The 18,950-nt window shown below is 29.6% G+C and overlaps 1 protein-coding gene across 1 annotated transcript in view; it reads right to left on the bottom strand.

Moving 5' to 3' along the window:
• LOC132760199 (uncharacterized) overlaps positions 1-18,661 on the bottom strand; it is a 48,075-nt gene extending 29,414 nt beyond the window's left edge. Inside the window, exons 1-7 of the mRNA XM_060752116.1 lie at positions 17,667-18,661; positions 16,862-17,050; positions 16,405-16,509; positions 14,440-14,559; positions 12,047-12,223; positions 10,356-10,500; positions 5,633-5,808 (exon numbers count right to left, since the gene is read on the bottom strand). Coding sequence (XP_060608099.1) covers positions 5,633-5,808; positions 10,356-10,500; positions 12,047-12,223; positions 14,440-14,559; positions 16,405-16,509; positions 16,862-17,050; positions 17,667-17,742 — 988 coding nt within the window. The 5' untranslated portion in view covers positions 17,743-18,661. The remainder of the gene's footprint in view (positions 1-5,632; positions 5,809-10,355; positions 10,501-12,046; positions 12,224-14,439; positions 14,560-16,404; positions 16,510-16,861; positions 17,051-17,666) is intronic.
• Between the last annotated feature and the right edge of the window lie 289 nt (positions 18,662-18,950).

Genomic DNA, 18,950 nt, shown 5'->3' with positions numbered 1-18,950 from the left:
TTAGAGGGATGAGCGATGTTGCACTTTTAAACATGAGGGGATCACAAAACATATGCCCCCACACCTTTGTGTGGTATTTATCATTCCGGTGAAGTTTGGTCGAAAACCAGCAAGTCGTTTGACCTGTGAAAGCCTGACTAGATTGTTTTTATTTTCTGCTCAGGTGGCCATTTTGTACAGCAAACTGAAGCCTGTCGGTGATATACACAACTTTAGATCGTACTGATCACTCCTGTGAAGTTTCATTGAAATCCTGTCCGCAATTTGACCTGTGAAGGACTGACAAGATTTTTTCTTTTTTTAGCTTTGGCGTCCATTTTGTGCAGCAAAACGGAACGTGCAAGCGAATTGACAAGTTAAAATAGAACTGACCACTCCCGTGAAGTTTCATTGAAATCCCGTCAGTAGTTTGACCTGTGAAAGCTGGTTAAGATTGTTTTATTTTTAGTTCCGGCCATGTTGTGAAGCGAAGCGGCACGTGCCGGCGATATGCACAATAAGGGTTTGTACTGATCGATCCTGTGGGTTTGTTTGAAATCCCGCCAAAACTTTGACATGTGAAAGCCGAACAAGCTTCATACGAACGGACGGACAAACAGACAGACGGCGAAGGAAAAAACAATATGTCGCGAGACATAATTTTCACTTATGTATAGACTCCTTAATACCCTGTCTAAATTTACATATAAAATGAATGTTTTTATTGCTTCAGAGGGATCTCCAGTTTTCAAATTTTGTTATTTGATACATTAAAGGTTATTCATTTCAGTCTGCGAACATGAATAACCTACAGTGTTTATAGGGGGAAATTAACAAGTAATGGCTACATTGTCAGCGTTTTTACAATATATAATGTTATTGAACATATGATTTAAAGCCAATCTATCAATAACTTTTCCGGTTTTTGTTTGTTAAATTATTGCGTTTGAATCCAAAATGTTTAGTTGATCCATACATTACTATGTGTACTTTTCTATAAGAAAACCTTCTGTTATCACATGAATGATTATTTGAAAGATTTTCAGGTAAAATCTAAAAAGTAATGCCCTTTAGTCAACTATACTATTTATGATGTGCGAATATCTTTTGTTCTGGAATTTACAAAAACAAGGTTATTTTATAGGGTTAACGCACGTTTTTTCGTGTTATAACGTCTGCAAAGTCCCAAGGAACGGTTGGTGCCCGAGCCCGGTAGGGACTTTATAACACGAAATTAACGTGCGTTGACGCTATTATAGCATAAATTTAAAAAAAAAAAGATTCATGATGTATATTTAATACTAAACTTATACATTAAATCCTTGTGCTTGGACGGTATTTATCCAATTCTACATGTTTTACGTATGCGTTTTATTTTTCCGGGGCCAATTACTTGGGAAATCCAAATGCTCAGAACCGTTCGAAAATTCGAATTTTAATGGATTTAACAAAACTTATCATTGGAGATTTATCAACTCAAGAAAAAAAGCAACATTAAATTACTCTGCCCAATATGAAACATGACCCTCAGAAATTCTTTTTTTTTCTCATTTATTTGATATTTGAAGTATAATAATACAAACATACATATTAACATACAATTCATAGACTCATACCTATAATTTCAAAAAAAAAACAAAAAAAACTACATAAGTATGAAAAACATCCATTTACTCCATATTTCTACTATATATTTATTCATTTCGAATAATAGAAAGAGTATTTTAGATAAAGGAACTGAAAATTTAAAGTACATGTAGATTCAAAGACATTTTAACATTATTTGGAGAAAGGGAGAATGTAAAAAATAAGGATTTTTGAAGTATATTTAAAATTATTTAACATTATTTGGTGTAAAAATAAGGAAAGAGAGAGAAAAAAACAACAAAGAAAATGTCAGAGAAAATATACATACACAAAACATACACACAGACATTCAAAAAGATATTTTTTTCCTACATACATACAAAACATACATACAATCGCAAAAAAGGGACAAAAAAAGGAACAAGCGAGCTAATTTCAATTAATTTTCTTACGTTTTATGGTTTTGAAATTATTTTTAACTTTCTCTTACTGTTGGTTTTTAGGTTAGAGCGTTAAACAAGTTACCCCATTTTTGTTTGTGTGATTCAACGTTATCATTTAGAAAAGCAATTTCCTCTTCAATTTGTATTCTCAATAGCAAAAAGTTTTTGAAAATATCAAAAGTTGGTTCATGTTTTTGGTATTTCATTTTAAGGATAAAATATTTCATAAGTATGATGATATAATTTACTAAAATACTATTAATATTGTTTTTCAGTTCTCCAAAAAACACTGTTTCTAAATTATATGAGAAAACAATATTGATTGATAAAAGAAAAGAATGTAATTTTGACCATAAATTTTGTACAATAGTATATTCCCAAAAAAGTTGGTAAAGCGTTTCTAAATTGCTACCACAAAAATCACATAGATTTGAATTACAAAGGCTATACTTAAATAACATTGTATTAGTTGGAATAAGTCTATGAATAAATTTGTATTGAAAAATTCTCAATGACAAGTCTGTAGTACTTTTAAATGGAACCATATATATTTTTTGCCAATCCAACTCAGTTTCTATTCTTTTTCCCATTTCTCTTCATTTGTATTTTTGAACCTTTCATCATTTTCAAGTTGAATATTATATAAAAGCTTATTTGTAGATTTTGATTTTTTAACTTTATTTAGGAGTGTATCTTGTACTTCGTTATAATTTCTTGTAGATTTCAGACTATTAAGATATCCTTTTGGTATATTATTCACAAGCGTGTAATATTTTAAAAACTCAGCATTTTCCATACCATAGATATTTTTAAGGTCTTCAAATTTGTAGAGTTCATTTTTCCTATAATCATATAGATGTTCTAAATATATTAACCTTTTTGATGCCATGTTTTATAGTACACCAATTTATTATCAATTTTAATATTCGAATTATTCCATATTATATGATTAAGGTTATCTTTTTTATTATTGTGTTCTTGTTGAATATGAAACCATGACGAAAGCACATTGTTTACAAATGAATTATGAGGAAAAAGCTTATTGATATCTGATTTCGAAAGATTACAGTCAAATATAAGGTCATTTCCATACTGTTTTATCTTTTGATTTATAAAAAGTTTCCATAATCCTTTATTGTCCTCATTTATATATCGTTTGACCCAATTTGCCTTTACTGCATTTAAAAAAAGTATTAATATCGATCATTTTTAAACCACCATTTTTAACATTAAGTTTTAATGTTTTACGTTTGATTTTTTCTGGCTTGCCATCCCAAAGAAACAAAAACATTGCTTTAATTATTTCTTTTATCTTATTACTTGATGGGTTTTCTAAAACTGAAAATGGATATAACAGTTTAGGTAAGGCAAATGTTTTTATTACCATCACTTTACCCATAAGGGTCAGTTTTCTGTGTTGCCATTGTTTTAAGCAAATAAAAAAGTTTCTTAGTTTTGGTTCTAAATTTATATCTGTATTTATTTTGTAATTAGACGAGAAAAGAATACCTAGAGTTTTTGCTGAATCAGATGTCCAATTGAATTTTTTATGTTTACAATGTTCTACATCACTTTTTGTGAGCGATCCCACTCGTAGAACTGTGGATTTTTTTGTATTAAGTTTTAAACCAGAGATTTTGCTAAATTCCGTTATGACATATACAAGTTTTTCAAAAGACTTCACTGATCCATCATAAACAAATGTTGCATCATCTGCAAAAAAGGATTGCTTTATTGTTTTGTTCGCGATTTCTATTCCTTTAATTTCACTATCTTTTTCTATGAAATTTGATAATATTTCTATACATAAAATAAATAATGAAGATGATAATGGACATCCCTGACGTACTCCCCTTTCTATATTAAAAGACTCTTAAAAATGTCCATTATTGATAACTGTACTTGATATATCAGTATAAAAGATTTTAACCCATTTTATAAGATCTTTCCCAAAATTAAATTTATTCAGTGTATCAAATATAAATTGATGGCTTAGACTGTCGAATGCTTTTTCATAATCAGCAAAGAATAATAAACCCGGTTTATTTTCTTTCTACAGATGTTCAATAATTTCAAAAATCAGCCTTACATTTTCACCAATATATCTATTTTTCATAAAACCAGTTTGATTAAAACTTATTATAGACGGCAGAACTTTTTTTATTCTATTTGAAATTGTTTTTGTTGCAAGTTTATAATCAACATTGAGCAAGCTTATTGGTCTCCAATTTGAAATATCTGTAAGATCTTTATCCGGTTTAGGAATAAGGGATATTATTCCTTGTCTTTGAAGTGTTGTTAATTTTGAAGTATCAAAAGAGTAATTAATGGAAGCTAGATAATAGTCTTTTATGCTATTCCAAAATAATTTATAGAATTCAACTGTTAAACCATCAGATCCTGGACTTTTATTATTTTTCATTTCTGATAAAGCTATTTTACATTCATATTCATTAATTTTCCCTTCACATGTGATCTTTTCTTCTTCATTTAATAATTTTATATCTATATCAAAAAAATTAATATTTGAGTTTTGCGAAGTTCTATATCTATACAAACATTCATAAAAGGATTTTTCTTCTTTTAATATTTCTTTTATTTCTGTTATTTCTTTATTTTCTACTTTTAATTTATGTATAACTTTTTTCTCGGCTTGTCTTTTTTCTAAGTTTGCAAAATATTTACCCTCAGAAATTCTTACAATGATTTCAGATTGACGGTAGAAAAAAGATCAGTGCCATCAGAATATATTTTTTCTCAAGCTTATAAGTTTATAAAAGAATATCAGGCACTAAATATTATTCTCTCAAAGAAATATAAATAGCATTTATCAATATTAACATCAATTAAACAACATTTTCTCATATTCATGTTGAGTTATCTTGTTTTGTAAGTTATTTTGAGAATTAAACTGAATGACATTTATTTGTTTACATTGACAACTGTCCGTTTCTTAGAAAGGGCGACAACCAAGAAAAGCGGCGATGTCTATACGCCGTAATAGTTACTTGAATGCTGCTCGCCGTTATGCGATTGAGGCCCTCGAATCAATAATTTAAATATAAAACTTTGGCAAACAGGCCAAAATCGTCACTTTTTGGTTTGTTTACTTGGCCCTGTATGTATTGCGCATAGGTAAAACCGGGCTATAACAAGAGCCTGTGACTATGTTAACGGATGGTTTTGGCCCCGTTATAACATGGGCAAAAGAGGGAAAAAAGCCGATTTTATGCTATAATGGTAAATAATTCAAAGAATTGCAGCGTGGTCTGTTTCATATGTCTAACATCATTCGACAATATTGTTTTATAGAGTAAAACATCGTACCAGATAGAAAGCCCATTTGTACTTCTAAACTTTGATAAAGTTATTCACCTTTTCTAAATAACAAAATGTGTATTAGTTTATGAAGTTTCAAATTTATAGCTTTAATGCATTTTGAGTTACGCTCACGAAAACATTAAGTATGACAAATTTCAAAGAGCTTTTACCTTTAAACTTTATAAAAGATACTGATAGTACCTTTCTTAAAAAGATATTTCTGTTTATAAAAATAAATGCAACGGTATTTGGTTCCAAAAATATTATTATGTGTTACATGTAAATATAAATAGGTGATATACCGTAGGTGCAATAAGGAAGTCCAAATTGTATGTCTAGGAAATCTGGCCATCCTTTAAATAAATGTTCCAACCTATCCCTTTCACTGACAATTCTTCTTACAGTATCGTTCTCATTTGTGATTTCTCTTCCATCGCATCTGGTTATCGAGACCATATCAAATAAAGTATCATTAAGCCTGGAAATATGAATCTAACCGCATTATGTAACATATTGAACCTCATTTTATTTTCCATTTTTATACTCTCTTACCTTTCTAAAATTCTATCGTTTCATATCGCTCAAAAGTAATAAAAGTAATTGCATACCAAATATCATTGTCTCAGAAATTGTTTTGCCTCTTGTTCAGTTATTAATTTATCTTTCTACACAGAGAAAAAGTATTTACGAGACAGACGTATTTCTGATAAGCGGTCATGGTCTCTTCAATACCCTATCCTCGCCCTGTCCTCCCGAAAGAACATTTTCAACAAATGACATTCAAAATCATCATGCCTCCAGATTTATTGTGATCTTCATGAAAATTTATTTAAAAGTAAAATATTGTTAAGTGAAAAAAGAAAGTCACTTACACATTGAAAACCCCACAAACAATCTACATAAATTACCAAATAGAGGTCAGAGTATGCAAATAATATAAGTGGATTTGTTACCCAGTAGAAAAATGGTGACACATACTGCAACATCTGCCATTAATCACATGTTACATGTAAATTATTATTTTTACTTAAAACATGTTTAACATCTTCATGTCATAAGCATGTTTTAAGTATTAACCAGACTTACTATCAATTATAAATGTGTTAAATAATACATCGAATCAGTATGCAAAACTATTTTTCACGCTTTTTCATTTAACAACCCTAAATTATTGATGTTTGAAATGTCAATATTGTACTTCAGTTAAAACTTTATTTCTTCAACTGATCAAAAATTTGACCAATATAAATGAAGATTTACTATTTGGTAATGTATGTATACCACCTGTTCAATCACGCTTTTATAATAATGATGAATTTGAAATTTTGAAAATGAAACTAATGACATGTGTAATAAATATACCTATTTATATATGCTTGGAGACTATAATGCACAAACAGCTGAAATGATCGAATAAACAGTATGTGATGATTTTTTGTCAGATTTTTTTTTATTTTGATAGTGAGGCAGTACGTTTTTTTTTCAACCAAAAAGCTGTAATGGAATCTTATGGAATTAATTTATATAGAAAATCACAGGACAAGGGGAAAAAAGTGGATACAAAATCATAGATATATATAAACAATAATTTAATCATAACAAATGGAAGATTTGGAAATGACAAAAATACATGTATTGGCAAAATGACCTTTAAAGATACTTCAGTAATAGACTATACTATATCATCACTAGATGGTTATACCCTTTTACAGTATTTTGATATCAAAGAATTAGATACCTTATTCTCTGATGGGCATGCTATGCTAGAATGTACCATCAACATGAAGCACAAAATTGAAAACTGCCATAGAAATTTAAACCAAATGCCAAAATGGGACAGTACAAAAGCCGATGAATTTGTTACACAACCTGTTAACCAAATACAAATAAATAATATGACTGAACTACTAAATAATATTTTTATAACAAGTGCGCAAGTGACATTTCCACAAAATGAAAAGTATAAAAGCGATGTAAATATAAATACTAAAAAAAAATAAGCCCTGGTTTGGTACTGACTGCAAAAAAGCTAGAAAACAATATAATAAAGCTAGAAAAAGGTATAACAAATATCCTACTGGTGAAAACCAAACTTTATTAAAAGCTTAGTGTAAAAACTATAAAAGAATTATGAATAAATATTTGACCAAGCACAATAAAGATAATGAATCAAAACTAAGAAAAATGCAAAGTAAAAACCCAAAGGATTATTGGAAATATCTTAACAGAGTAAATATTAAAAAAATGTAGATCTCCCATCTCAAGATTCCATGTATGAACATTTTAGACATGCAAGTAATAGTGATGAACATGACCTTGATGAAAATGAAATATTCAGCAGAATTAATATACAAGATAATAATGATATTCTAAATGCAGAAATAACTAAAGAAGAAATTAAGAAATGCATCAAGTCCCTGAAAAATGGAAAATCAGTTGGTACTGACAATATCTTAAATGAGTATATCAAATCTACAAGTCATAAATTATTACCTATATATGCCAGCCTCTTTAATCTTATCTTTAATACTGGTTTAATATCCTCTGAATGGACAGAGGGCATAATAATCCCAATTTACAAAAATAAAGGAGATACAAAGTCACCTGTGAACTACAGGCCAATAACCTTACTAAGCTGTGTTAGCAAACTTTTTACTAGTGTTTTAAATATAAGACTTAACTCTTTCTTAGAATCAAACAATATTTTAAATGAAAACCAAGCTGGTTTTCGGAAAAATTATTCTACTTTAGATCACATATTTAGCCTTAATTGTTTATCTGAAATTCTAAAAAAGTCAAAAAAGAAACTTTTCTGCTTATTTGTTGATTTTTCTAAGGCTTTCGATTCAGTATGGAGAGTTGGTCTGGAAAAAAAATACTTGAAAACAATATAAATGGGAAAAAAAATTGTGTTATTAAAAATATGTACTCCAGTATCAAATCTTGTGTTTCTCAAAATGGAGAACAATCTTCTTTTTTTGCATGTAAATGTGGAGTACGCCAAGGCGAGAATCTTTTACCTGTTTTATTTTTTACTTTTTCTAAATGATTTAGAAAACTACCTTTTAGAAAAAAGGGAATTCCGGAATGACTCTTGAAAATGATCTTAACTTTGAGAATCTTTTAAAAATCTTAATCCTTCTCTATGCAGATGACACTGTTATACTGTCTGATAATGCAAAACAACTCCAGGAATGTATAAATGACTTTGTTGAATATTGTGAACATTGGAAATTGAATATAAATATTGACAAAACAAAAGTAATAGTATTTGGAAATAGAAATAACAACTCCACTTTTAAAATAGGCAATTCAAGTTTAGAAATAGTAAATAACTACAAATACCTGGGAACACTTTTTGCTTAATCAGGAAGCTTTTACATACAACAAAACAAATAGCACAGCAAGCCAAGAAAGCAATTCATTTACTTTATAAAAGAACTTATAACCTTAACCTCCCAATAGACCTAATTTTCAAACTTTTTGACCATACAGTATTACCAATTTTAACCTATTCATGTGAAATTTGGGGATATGAAAACTGTAACTTACTCGAAAAAATTCATACTGAATTTATACGTAAAATTCTACATCTTAGAAAAAGTACCCCATTGTATATGCTTTACGCAGAGTCTGTAAGATATCCTTTGGAAATAACAATAAAATACAGAATGATAGGTTTCTGGAATAGACTAATTATTCACAATTTAAATTTAAATTCAAAATGGCTAAATAAGATAAAATCAATTTTAGTTGAATCAGGACGTAATGACTTTTGGATACATCAAAACCAGATTGAATCTAAAAATATCAAAACTATCATAAAACAAACTCTTCTAGACCAAAACATCCAAAATTGGCATGCATCTCTAAATAACTCTAGCAAAGGTAGGAACTATTCACTAATAAAAAGCAATATAAATTTGGACAACCACCTTCTTAAACTTAAAAAAACAAGACCTCATTACCTTAATAAAATTTAGGACAGGCAACCATCATTTCCCTATAGAAACTGGAAGATGGAATGGAATAGATTTACCAGACAGAAAGTGCTTGCACTGTGACCTAAATGACATAGGCGATGAATATCATTATTTGTTAAAATGCCCGTTCTTTGACCAAAACAGGAAAAACTTAATCAAACAGTATTACTATAGAAGACCAAACATGCTAAAATTCAAAGAATTATTGACAAATACCTCCATAAATATGCTGCAAAGAACATGTAAATTTATAAGAATACTTTTAAATGAAATTAAGTAAATTAAAATTACATTTAAAAATAACAAATATATAAACAAATAAATAAGTAGATATAAAATAGGTAAAATAGATAAATAAATAAAAAATAACTTACATACTGAGTACATACCTAGTACTGTAAGGTACAGAATAAATAAATAAATGGTAAAATAAGTAGATATAACAAATTTCTTTTTGTTAGAATCTTTCAAATTTGTGCTTCATCCATGTCTGAGCATTTATTAAATATATAAACATGAAAGAAGAGTCCAATGATTAGTACAGATATAATGCATGCACACCAGTACTGTTCACAGTCTGTAAATATTTTAATATTCCGTTTCAAACTGGCATCGAGACACGAATACTTTTTCTGCGCGTGTGTATCTACCCCCTTCAGGCGGTAGCTGTTTGTTTTCTTTTTTCATCTCTCATTCTGCCATGATCATGATAATAATTAATTTTCCTCTTACAAATATCTTAAAAATATTTTTGAACTGTGTAGAAATTTATTGAATAAAACCATGTCATGTGTTAAATTAACAATTATTCACTACTGTTATGTATACTCATGTGTTATATTGTATGTAAGTTAATAAAGATATGTTCTGTTCTGTTCTGATAATTGACAATCACAGTAAATAATCAATTCCACCTCTTTAAATTAGCAAAACAAAAAAAAACATGAAAACACATTAATATTTTATAAATATAACAAAGCACTAAATCACGTAAATGACTTGATTTTCATATCTGAGTAAATGGAATGATTTAAATACATACATAGTAAAGAGATATTTATGTACTTTGAACGTTCCTATCGTGCAGTCACAGGACGGATATGCGAAGTCATTGTGGTAATTGTCAACAATTGCCGCTTCCCGAAGAGCGAACTTGCAATCTGCCTGTACCTGATATAAGATAATCACTTAAAGCAAATATCGCCTTTCATAATAATTTTTATACAAGTTATTGAAATGAAGCGTTGGATCCGGATTGCGGGGGATAATGAGAAAAAATATCATTATACTCTATATCACGAGACACATATTGGATATATTTTTGCATTGCACATGTGACATCATGTATTCTGTCTTTTTTTCTTATTTTGAAAACAATTTTGCACAATCATGTTCTTATTATAAATGTAAGGAAAATCATTCACTCGGCATTAATGTTTATTAGATATAAGGAAAAATAAAGAACTCACTGAAGGTTAACTATATTGTATATGAGTTAAATGTATGTTCTGTACCAATAATTTGTAACAAAATATAAAAGAACGAGTAAATATTGTAAATACAAATGTAGTTAGTTAAACTTGTACCTGAATGTATTAAAAATGTAAACAAATGTCTTTTAAGTAATAGAAAGAGCACCGAAACACGAGGTTATCTGATTTGTACGAGTATTAATCAGATTACCGAGTGTTTTAGTGTTCTTTCTCTTTTGTATCATAGTCAAACATAAAAACACGTTCCCTGTTGTCACAATATGAAACCCCGGCAAAAATAAACCAATGAACGAACATCTGAATATGCTATTTCTGTCGCTTTCCCTTTCTCTGCCGTCACAATATGTAAACCCCAGCAAAAATGAGCCAATCAATAGGCATGCTCTGGAGTGCCGGGTAACTAATACCCGCACTCCAGTTAACGCACTGTGCATGTTTATGTATACGATTTAACCCTGACACATTTTCAACAGAAAGGTCCCTAAACTATGATACAATACCTTTAATTGCATTAAGCAATGCTGGTTAAGTCTGGTAGATAACATATAGGTTTGATGAATTAATTTAAAAGAATACTTACAATTTTGCAGTGATAGTATTTAATACTGTTATCGATTAACTATCTTTTATATACGAAAAATCTGAAAATGCATTTTGCAGTAAAAATAAACATGGATATTTATGTTAAAAACAAACTCTAACCGTATAAAAGCATGTATAGCTTTTGATGAAATGTTTATATACATATTGTATTCCAAAATAAGAATACAATAAAACAACAGGAGCTATATGCGGTGATGAAAATTTTATTCTTCCAGAATCGTTTCCTTTGGGCATATTTTTCCATTCCAAATCTGAGAGAAGAAAAAAAAGTGCTTTAGTCGTAAGTCCCTATTTGAGCAAGAAATATTTTTTGTATTTGTTTTTATGTTAGATACTCTTATCTTTGGTCCTTAATGCAATGGAGATTAATTGCCTAGAGGGAGTTAAACTTTTTTAATATGAAAAATGTGAATGATACAAATTAAAAACTACCTAGAGTATAAAACGACTGCCTCACACTCTTAAGAATTCAGCGATATGTTTGCATTCTGAACGTTATTTATAGAAATGACACTTGGATGGTCATCATGGCACTTTAAAAATACATGCATATTTTTCGACACTCACATTGTTCTAAAGACTAAAATATAATACATGTTTTGATATTGCAAGGCATTTATTTTATAATCTTGCTTACCTGCAATAATGATCCTTGACGAAAAGTATTCATTGCTGAAGTCATCAGAAGTTGGAGGATTACCTATGCAAAATCTTTCATCACCGCCATCCTTACAGTCAGGATATCGATCGCACGTCAGTCGATGTGGAATGCATTTGTAATCAGCAGCACAAAGAAACGATTTCTCACAGAAGCCTAAGAATGAATAATAAAACATGATAATCATTTTTAGTATATGCATTTGTAAATAGATTTGATCATACATGTGATAAAACCAATTATAACCTAAGACAACAATAATAACATTGAAAATATGTACAATCCACCGATAATAAAAAATAAAAATATATAAATCGGGCGAAGCCAAAACACATACGAAATCAAGTAAGCCGCATCCACGTAAATTCTGGAGAAGGGTTAAGAAACAATATGCAAACAACCCCGTACAGGCTACTGATTTAAATATTGCTGATTTATTTACACATTTTTAAAAATTAATATAGTGAGGAAACGAATAACAGATATTAAATTACGAATCTAACGTTAATAACAGATGATGATTTTGATGGCGCTTTATCAACCTCGGAAATAAAAAAAGTTGCAAACATTTGTTCTTAAATCGCTAAATCCAAAGGGTGTGTTTAACATCAGTTTGGTTTCTAGAACGGAAAATCCACGACAGATTGTTTATTGCTTTTACACTCGATAATCGTGGAGTCACTAGCAAAAGAAAAATAATATATTGATATTTTCTTGATTTCGAAATATGTTTCGACAAATTTGATCGAACATTTATTTTTCAGAAATTATTGTTAAAATATTTGAATTAAATTTGCAACGGCTATAAGGTCATTAAGGTCTATGCACGCATCCGTTAAAGCTGCAATTAGATATAACAATACTGTCTCGTCGTTTTTTAATTGTAATATTAGGGCAAATCCAGGTGTCCCCAGTTACCATTATTATCTTTATATGATATATGATTTAATGATATATTAGAAAATACCAATTCCAATATAAACGACATCTATAAAATTGTCGACGGCAAAATATTTCTGCTGCTTTTGAAGTGTTGGTTGAAAGTGTTCAAGTGTTGAACGTTCGTTGTGTTTTATTAGGTTTAAATATATAAATGAGCCGCGCCAAAACAAAACCAACATAATGGGTTTGCGACCAGCATGGATCCAGACAAGCCCTGGCAGTTGATCAGGATCAGTAGAGTCGCTTACAAACCTATTACAAGTATAGAAACTGATAGGGAACAGTATGGATCCTGATCAGACTGCGCGGAGGTGCAAGCTGGTCTGGATCCATGATGTTGGTTTTGTATATATATAATGCTGGTTACATAGTGAATAATATCAGTTAATTGGAACAGGGAAAAAACAGTTCAAAACAACAATATTAAAAATGTTGCATATACGAGCGTATATATATTTTATATTTTTTATATTTATATAAATATATTGAATTTGTATTTGAAATATTAAAACTAGGCAGTAGGAAGACTTCTTAAGGTCAAGTAACTACGTTCGTCAACTCAGTGTATAGAAAAACATTTTTACACCTAGTGAAGTACAACAAACTTTCAACACTTTTACCACGTGATGATCCAAAATAAATAATTTACCAGTTTAGCCTCGTTTTAGTTTAAGAGTCAAAAATATCTCTATCACATGCATATCGTACAACAAATAGTCATGTTTCCATTTCAGGTTTTTAATATCAAATGTTGTTTTGTAGCCTATTATTCGAATGAATTAAAGAGGTTATTATTCATTTTTGAAAACAATGTTAGACTCGTTCACCAGAGCAAAACGTTTTTCCGACTTCTTCAAAATAAGCTTAATCTGTGAACTCCTTCTATAGAATTCAGTATTGCATTAAGCAATGTGTGATAAGCCCATAATACTGTATGATTACCATCAGTTTGAAATTACTCAAAAATTAAACAACCAAACATAACTTTGAATTTCAGTGCTATAACTTATTTATTTTTTATCATTGTTTGGTTAAAGAATAAAAACAAACATAAAAGAAACAGCAAACTAGAAGCAATCACATTCACAAAAAATACGATTTGCACTCAATAAAGTAATAGTACCATTTTCATCAAAATGTTGTTATTTTGTTTGAAACTCATTTTCGTTGGTGTTGTTGCGACTTACTTTTATTCTTTATAAAAGTCGTTTCATAATAAAGCAACATTTTGGAATTTCTATTCGATACTGTTTTTGCTGTCACCCGACTATAGTTAATTATATATAATAACAAGTATTAAAAAGAGGTATTGTCTACATGGCTTTAAGATACCAAAATGAACGTTACAAACTGCACGTGACAAAACATCAAAAATAAATGATTTTATATTTAAAGTTGCTTTACACTGTGATACAAAGTCAAATACAAACCACAATCTGTTTCATCGCTATTGTCGAAACAGTCGTATTCAGCGTTACATTGATTGACTGCTGGGATACATTGTCTATTTTCACAACGAAACTCAGTTTCATCATCACATGTTGGGTATTCTTTAAGAGTTCGTAAAAAATCATTTTAACAGCAAAAATAAAGAAGTTACAAAACATTTGAACCGTATGTTATATAGTGTATAAATTAACACAGGTTAACTTTACAAAAATAATGTTTAGATATATACTATTATTATATACCTATAAATTTTCGCCCTAAAATACACGTCAATATTGAAGGGCAAATACGTTTCATCGGATAGAAATTTCCATATTATGTTAGTGACAAATACGGTACCATATTTGGAAGTGACGGACTATTTTTGACGTTGGTTCCGATCTTAGCTTTGTATAACGTTGCATTTGGAAACGGGGACCAAAATTATTAAAGGCGTGACCGGTTTTCAAGAATTACGTATTCATCCGTCAGTCATGAATTTATTTCTTGACAACTACATTTCATTTTCTGAATAAAACGAAAAGGTATATAATAAAAGGAAAATTATGTTGTAGTAGCTTTCTGAGGCTATTTATTTTTCTACTCGCAACGTTGGAAAATTGATATCTTGCTCGACCTTCGGTCTCGCGAGATATCAATTTTCCACCGCTGCTCGTAGCAAAATACAAAGCCCCAGAAAGCTACTACAACATAATATTCCGTATTTATTATTTTGATTTTATATGTGACCAAAAATAAAAGCGATGTAATTTTCTACCTTTTTATTTAAGTGTCGACACGAATATCATTCAAATATGAATTTATCTAGAGTGTGCTCTCGATAAATGATTGGAAAATTACGAGAAAATCAAATTTATTCAGGGATATACACATACTGTGTTATATTGGTGGTAAATCTATAAAACTACGGTTCTTTTATAGCTATGTCTTTCGTTCACTTAACATTGCATACATTTGTTTGGGAAACTAATACAAGTGTTCATAAATGATCAGCCGTTATAAAAAGGTTTTGAACTTTCTTAAGGGATTGCTATTTTCTCTATTTCATACATAAATAAATAATCCTTATTTCTAATTTTCGATAATTTTGTTTTCAAAAAAGTATTTTGTTATCTTGTATTAAATGTTTGTTATTAAATATTTCTACCGCAAAGTTTTGATTTTATTAGATTTTGAAAATACCAGTAAATATTGCAATAAATGCTTTCCTTTCAGATAAATAGTTTCACAAGGTATGGCCAATGTCATAATGCAACATGAAAATACGTTATTTTAAAAGTCTTCTACTTTGTACTTTTATGTACAAAATACTAATCTTTTACAACTTTTACTCCCTGAACGTACCACCGTGTGAATTTACTGTACACGTTAACAAATTGTCCAGTGTCTTCACAGAAAAATGTGTGAAAATGGATATGGAGGTATGGAGGTAATACCTTGTTTTTTATCATCGAAATCTACCAAGGATTCAATTTTATATATCCAGATTAGGCATTTATCCCTCATATCTCTCTTGGTGAACAATGCTTGTTTCCCAATGAAAACCCGCTATGTATTTCATAAAATTGTTTTATGAAAGTCAAAAATGTTTATTTATATTGTCAGATATATTAAGTATAGATTATAAGTTATATACACAGTTTAAAGAATAAATTTTCTAGCGAACGAAGTGAAAAGAGGTAGGTAATTAGTTTCTTAAAACCCCGTATAACCGACTTACTGTTAGCGCCGCTCATTCAAATCGATTGTATTCTGAAATAGGCGGAGTCCATTTAATCAGCTCATTTAATGTATAAATTGTATACATAAAGTTGAGTTTCAGTACCTTTTGGTACATATTTCGGCATAATTTAGGCAAAATAGAACGATTTCATTGGCGACCAAACGTTTGCGAACTGATAATGTAATTATAGTAATCTTTGAAATATTAATTAATTAAAGCCTACCACACAATTCATCTTTGCCGTCCATACAGTCCGGTTTAAAGTCGCAAACTCGACTCAGTGTAATACAATTTCCGTTGTCACAAGAAAACTCGTCTTCGTCACATTCTACACAAAATGTATGGTACTATGATTTTTTAATAAAAAATACTTGTTTAATTCCTTTTTTGTGTTAACATGAATCTATCAATTGTATCGTCCACAAGGAGACGAGGAAAATTGTCATCACGAAGTAAAAAAAAAGTTTACAGTATTGAATCAAAACGAATAAACGGATAAAACAACTTTATTAGCAATCAAACACTCAATCAACCCACGTATCTTCATTTACTAAAGGTGTATGTTAAGGAAATATTTTCATTATTTCTAAGTATTAAAACATCACTTAAATTGTGATGTACGGCATAATAAAACAATTAAAATTCAGTTTTACAAAATTTTAATGAAAAGAACAAATTACCAATATTGCCATGTAAACATATGACTTCGTCCGAAGCATCAAGACAATCAATGACATCATCACATTTAGCTAACACAGATATCCACTCTTTGCTATGTTCACAGCGAAAATACGCCCAAGAATTGTGTCCGCGGGGTAAATCAGATTTTATCATTGTCTCCGTAGTTGTATTTTTTGAGAGATTGTGATCTAAATAAAAATATAATTAATAGTATTTAAGACAATATTATGTATCAAGATAAAGGCAAATACAAGGTGAGGTTTTATCTCTGTACGTTTCTTAGCTAAAATACTATGAAAACTAAACATAAATTTTATTGTTATTTTAATTTTGTACATAAGCTATATATAAAAAGCTATAAAAACAACGCATTTTGTAAACAAGCAAGTGTTTGAAAGAAAACTACAAAATGACACTTATCAATATCATCAAAATAGAAAATGTGTTAATAGAAAAAGAAGTTACTAATTCAATATGATTCATTCTTACGCAAATGTTTTTGCTTTGAACCCTGGTGTTGCTTTAAGCTGGTAACGCATAAGGTTTGCCAAAATTATATTTCCTGTTCTTGGCGCCATATGACTTATATTGTGTTTGTGTGCCGTAAAACAAAACAAACGAAAAATATATTTATAATAAAGACCAATATTTGAAAATGTATAAACATTTGTTGTGCTCATTAATCAATAATTTAACAACACACTCATTTAAACTAATGTTACCAACAAAAGCAGATCGTCGCCAAAGAAAACCCTTAAAAACAATAGCTATAACCATTAAAAATGCCGAATAATGTGTACAAACCTTGGAGTTTGTTCAAACATGACAATTCATCTGTATAGTCTAAGCAGTCGAAATTCTTATCACACCAGTTCACCATAAGTATTGATGATCCATCAGAGCACTTAGCGTCAAGCACCTCCGTTTTAGGCAAACTGATGGTATCTTTGTCTAATAAATGTTTACATTCAACTGAGCAAGAAATTTAAATACAAAAAATCTACAATACAAACTTTGATGACCTTTTTTATAATACCTTTATGCATATCATAATGATATTGAGGTATTGACATAACATACTCTTCAATTTGGTCGTTATGTAAATTTACTTTCGTTTAAAGAATAAACACTTTACTTTCACATTTCGTTTGAACGACATGATTAATACAAACATGTTAAAACAATAGATGAGCGTGTCATGTATGAGGCTCCGTATATATTTTAGTTTGAGAACAAAGCTGATTTTAATTTCCCTCCTACGGGCTTGGGTTGGGGAATTGACTCGTTCGAAAGTTAATTAAAAATATCACTCAAATTTTCTTATACATCTGAAAGACCCTGAATGCGTACATGCAGAAAAGTTTAATTCAATTGCTTAAATTTACCTTTGCATCGGTAAGGCATCAAAATAAAAAATAAGGCATCGAATTGTTTATCGCATTCTTTTATACTTAATAAAAACTTATTTGACTGTGTCGCCTTTATGCCATTCGCAGAATGCAAATGCGTGAAATACTACTCTTCTTAGGAAATATCGTAAGGTTAAAAGGTATATGAGGATTTTGATATTAGCAACAATCCTTCAGTTGAACATTACATACAAATAGAATAATCCTCACTTGGTCCTGACATTAATATGGTTAAAAGCTTTTGATAGAATTGCCTATATCTTTGTAATTTAAAATGTAAGTAGTTATCTGGCAACTTCTTTAAAAAATATAAATAATTTTTTAATAAATAGACTTAACTACAGTTAAAGGAAACAACTGTCAACTAAAGAAATTCAAACAAAGTGTTCATACAAGTGATCTTGAATCTCAAAGTCAAATTAATTGAATTTTCATAAAACGTATCAAAACATTGTTATGTATGAAATTTTTACTAAGATAAAACAACACTTATATAAGACACATTGCCATGTGAAATAATTTAAGTATGACATTGAGTTTCAAATGCATTTGACCCTCAACTTATCATTATGTTCCTGTTCCAAAACAAATCCAAACAGTTCATTACGACCTAAAAAGAAAAAAATGACACGACGTGTATTGTAAGATATGTACATTGATATAAAGATGACATTGATTT

This window comes from Ruditapes philippinarum, unplaced genomic scaffold (genome assembly GCF_026571515.1).
Source record: "Ruditapes philippinarum isolate M1 unplaced genomic scaffold, ASM2657151v2 ctg2588_1_1_1_1, whole genome shotgun sequence".
Lineage (NCBI taxonomy): Eukaryota > Metazoa > Mollusca > Bivalvia > Venerida > Veneridae > Ruditapes > Ruditapes philippinarum.
The sequence above is the reverse complement of the archived record's forward strand: the minus strand, read 5'-3'. Positions and strand labels throughout refer to the sequence as shown.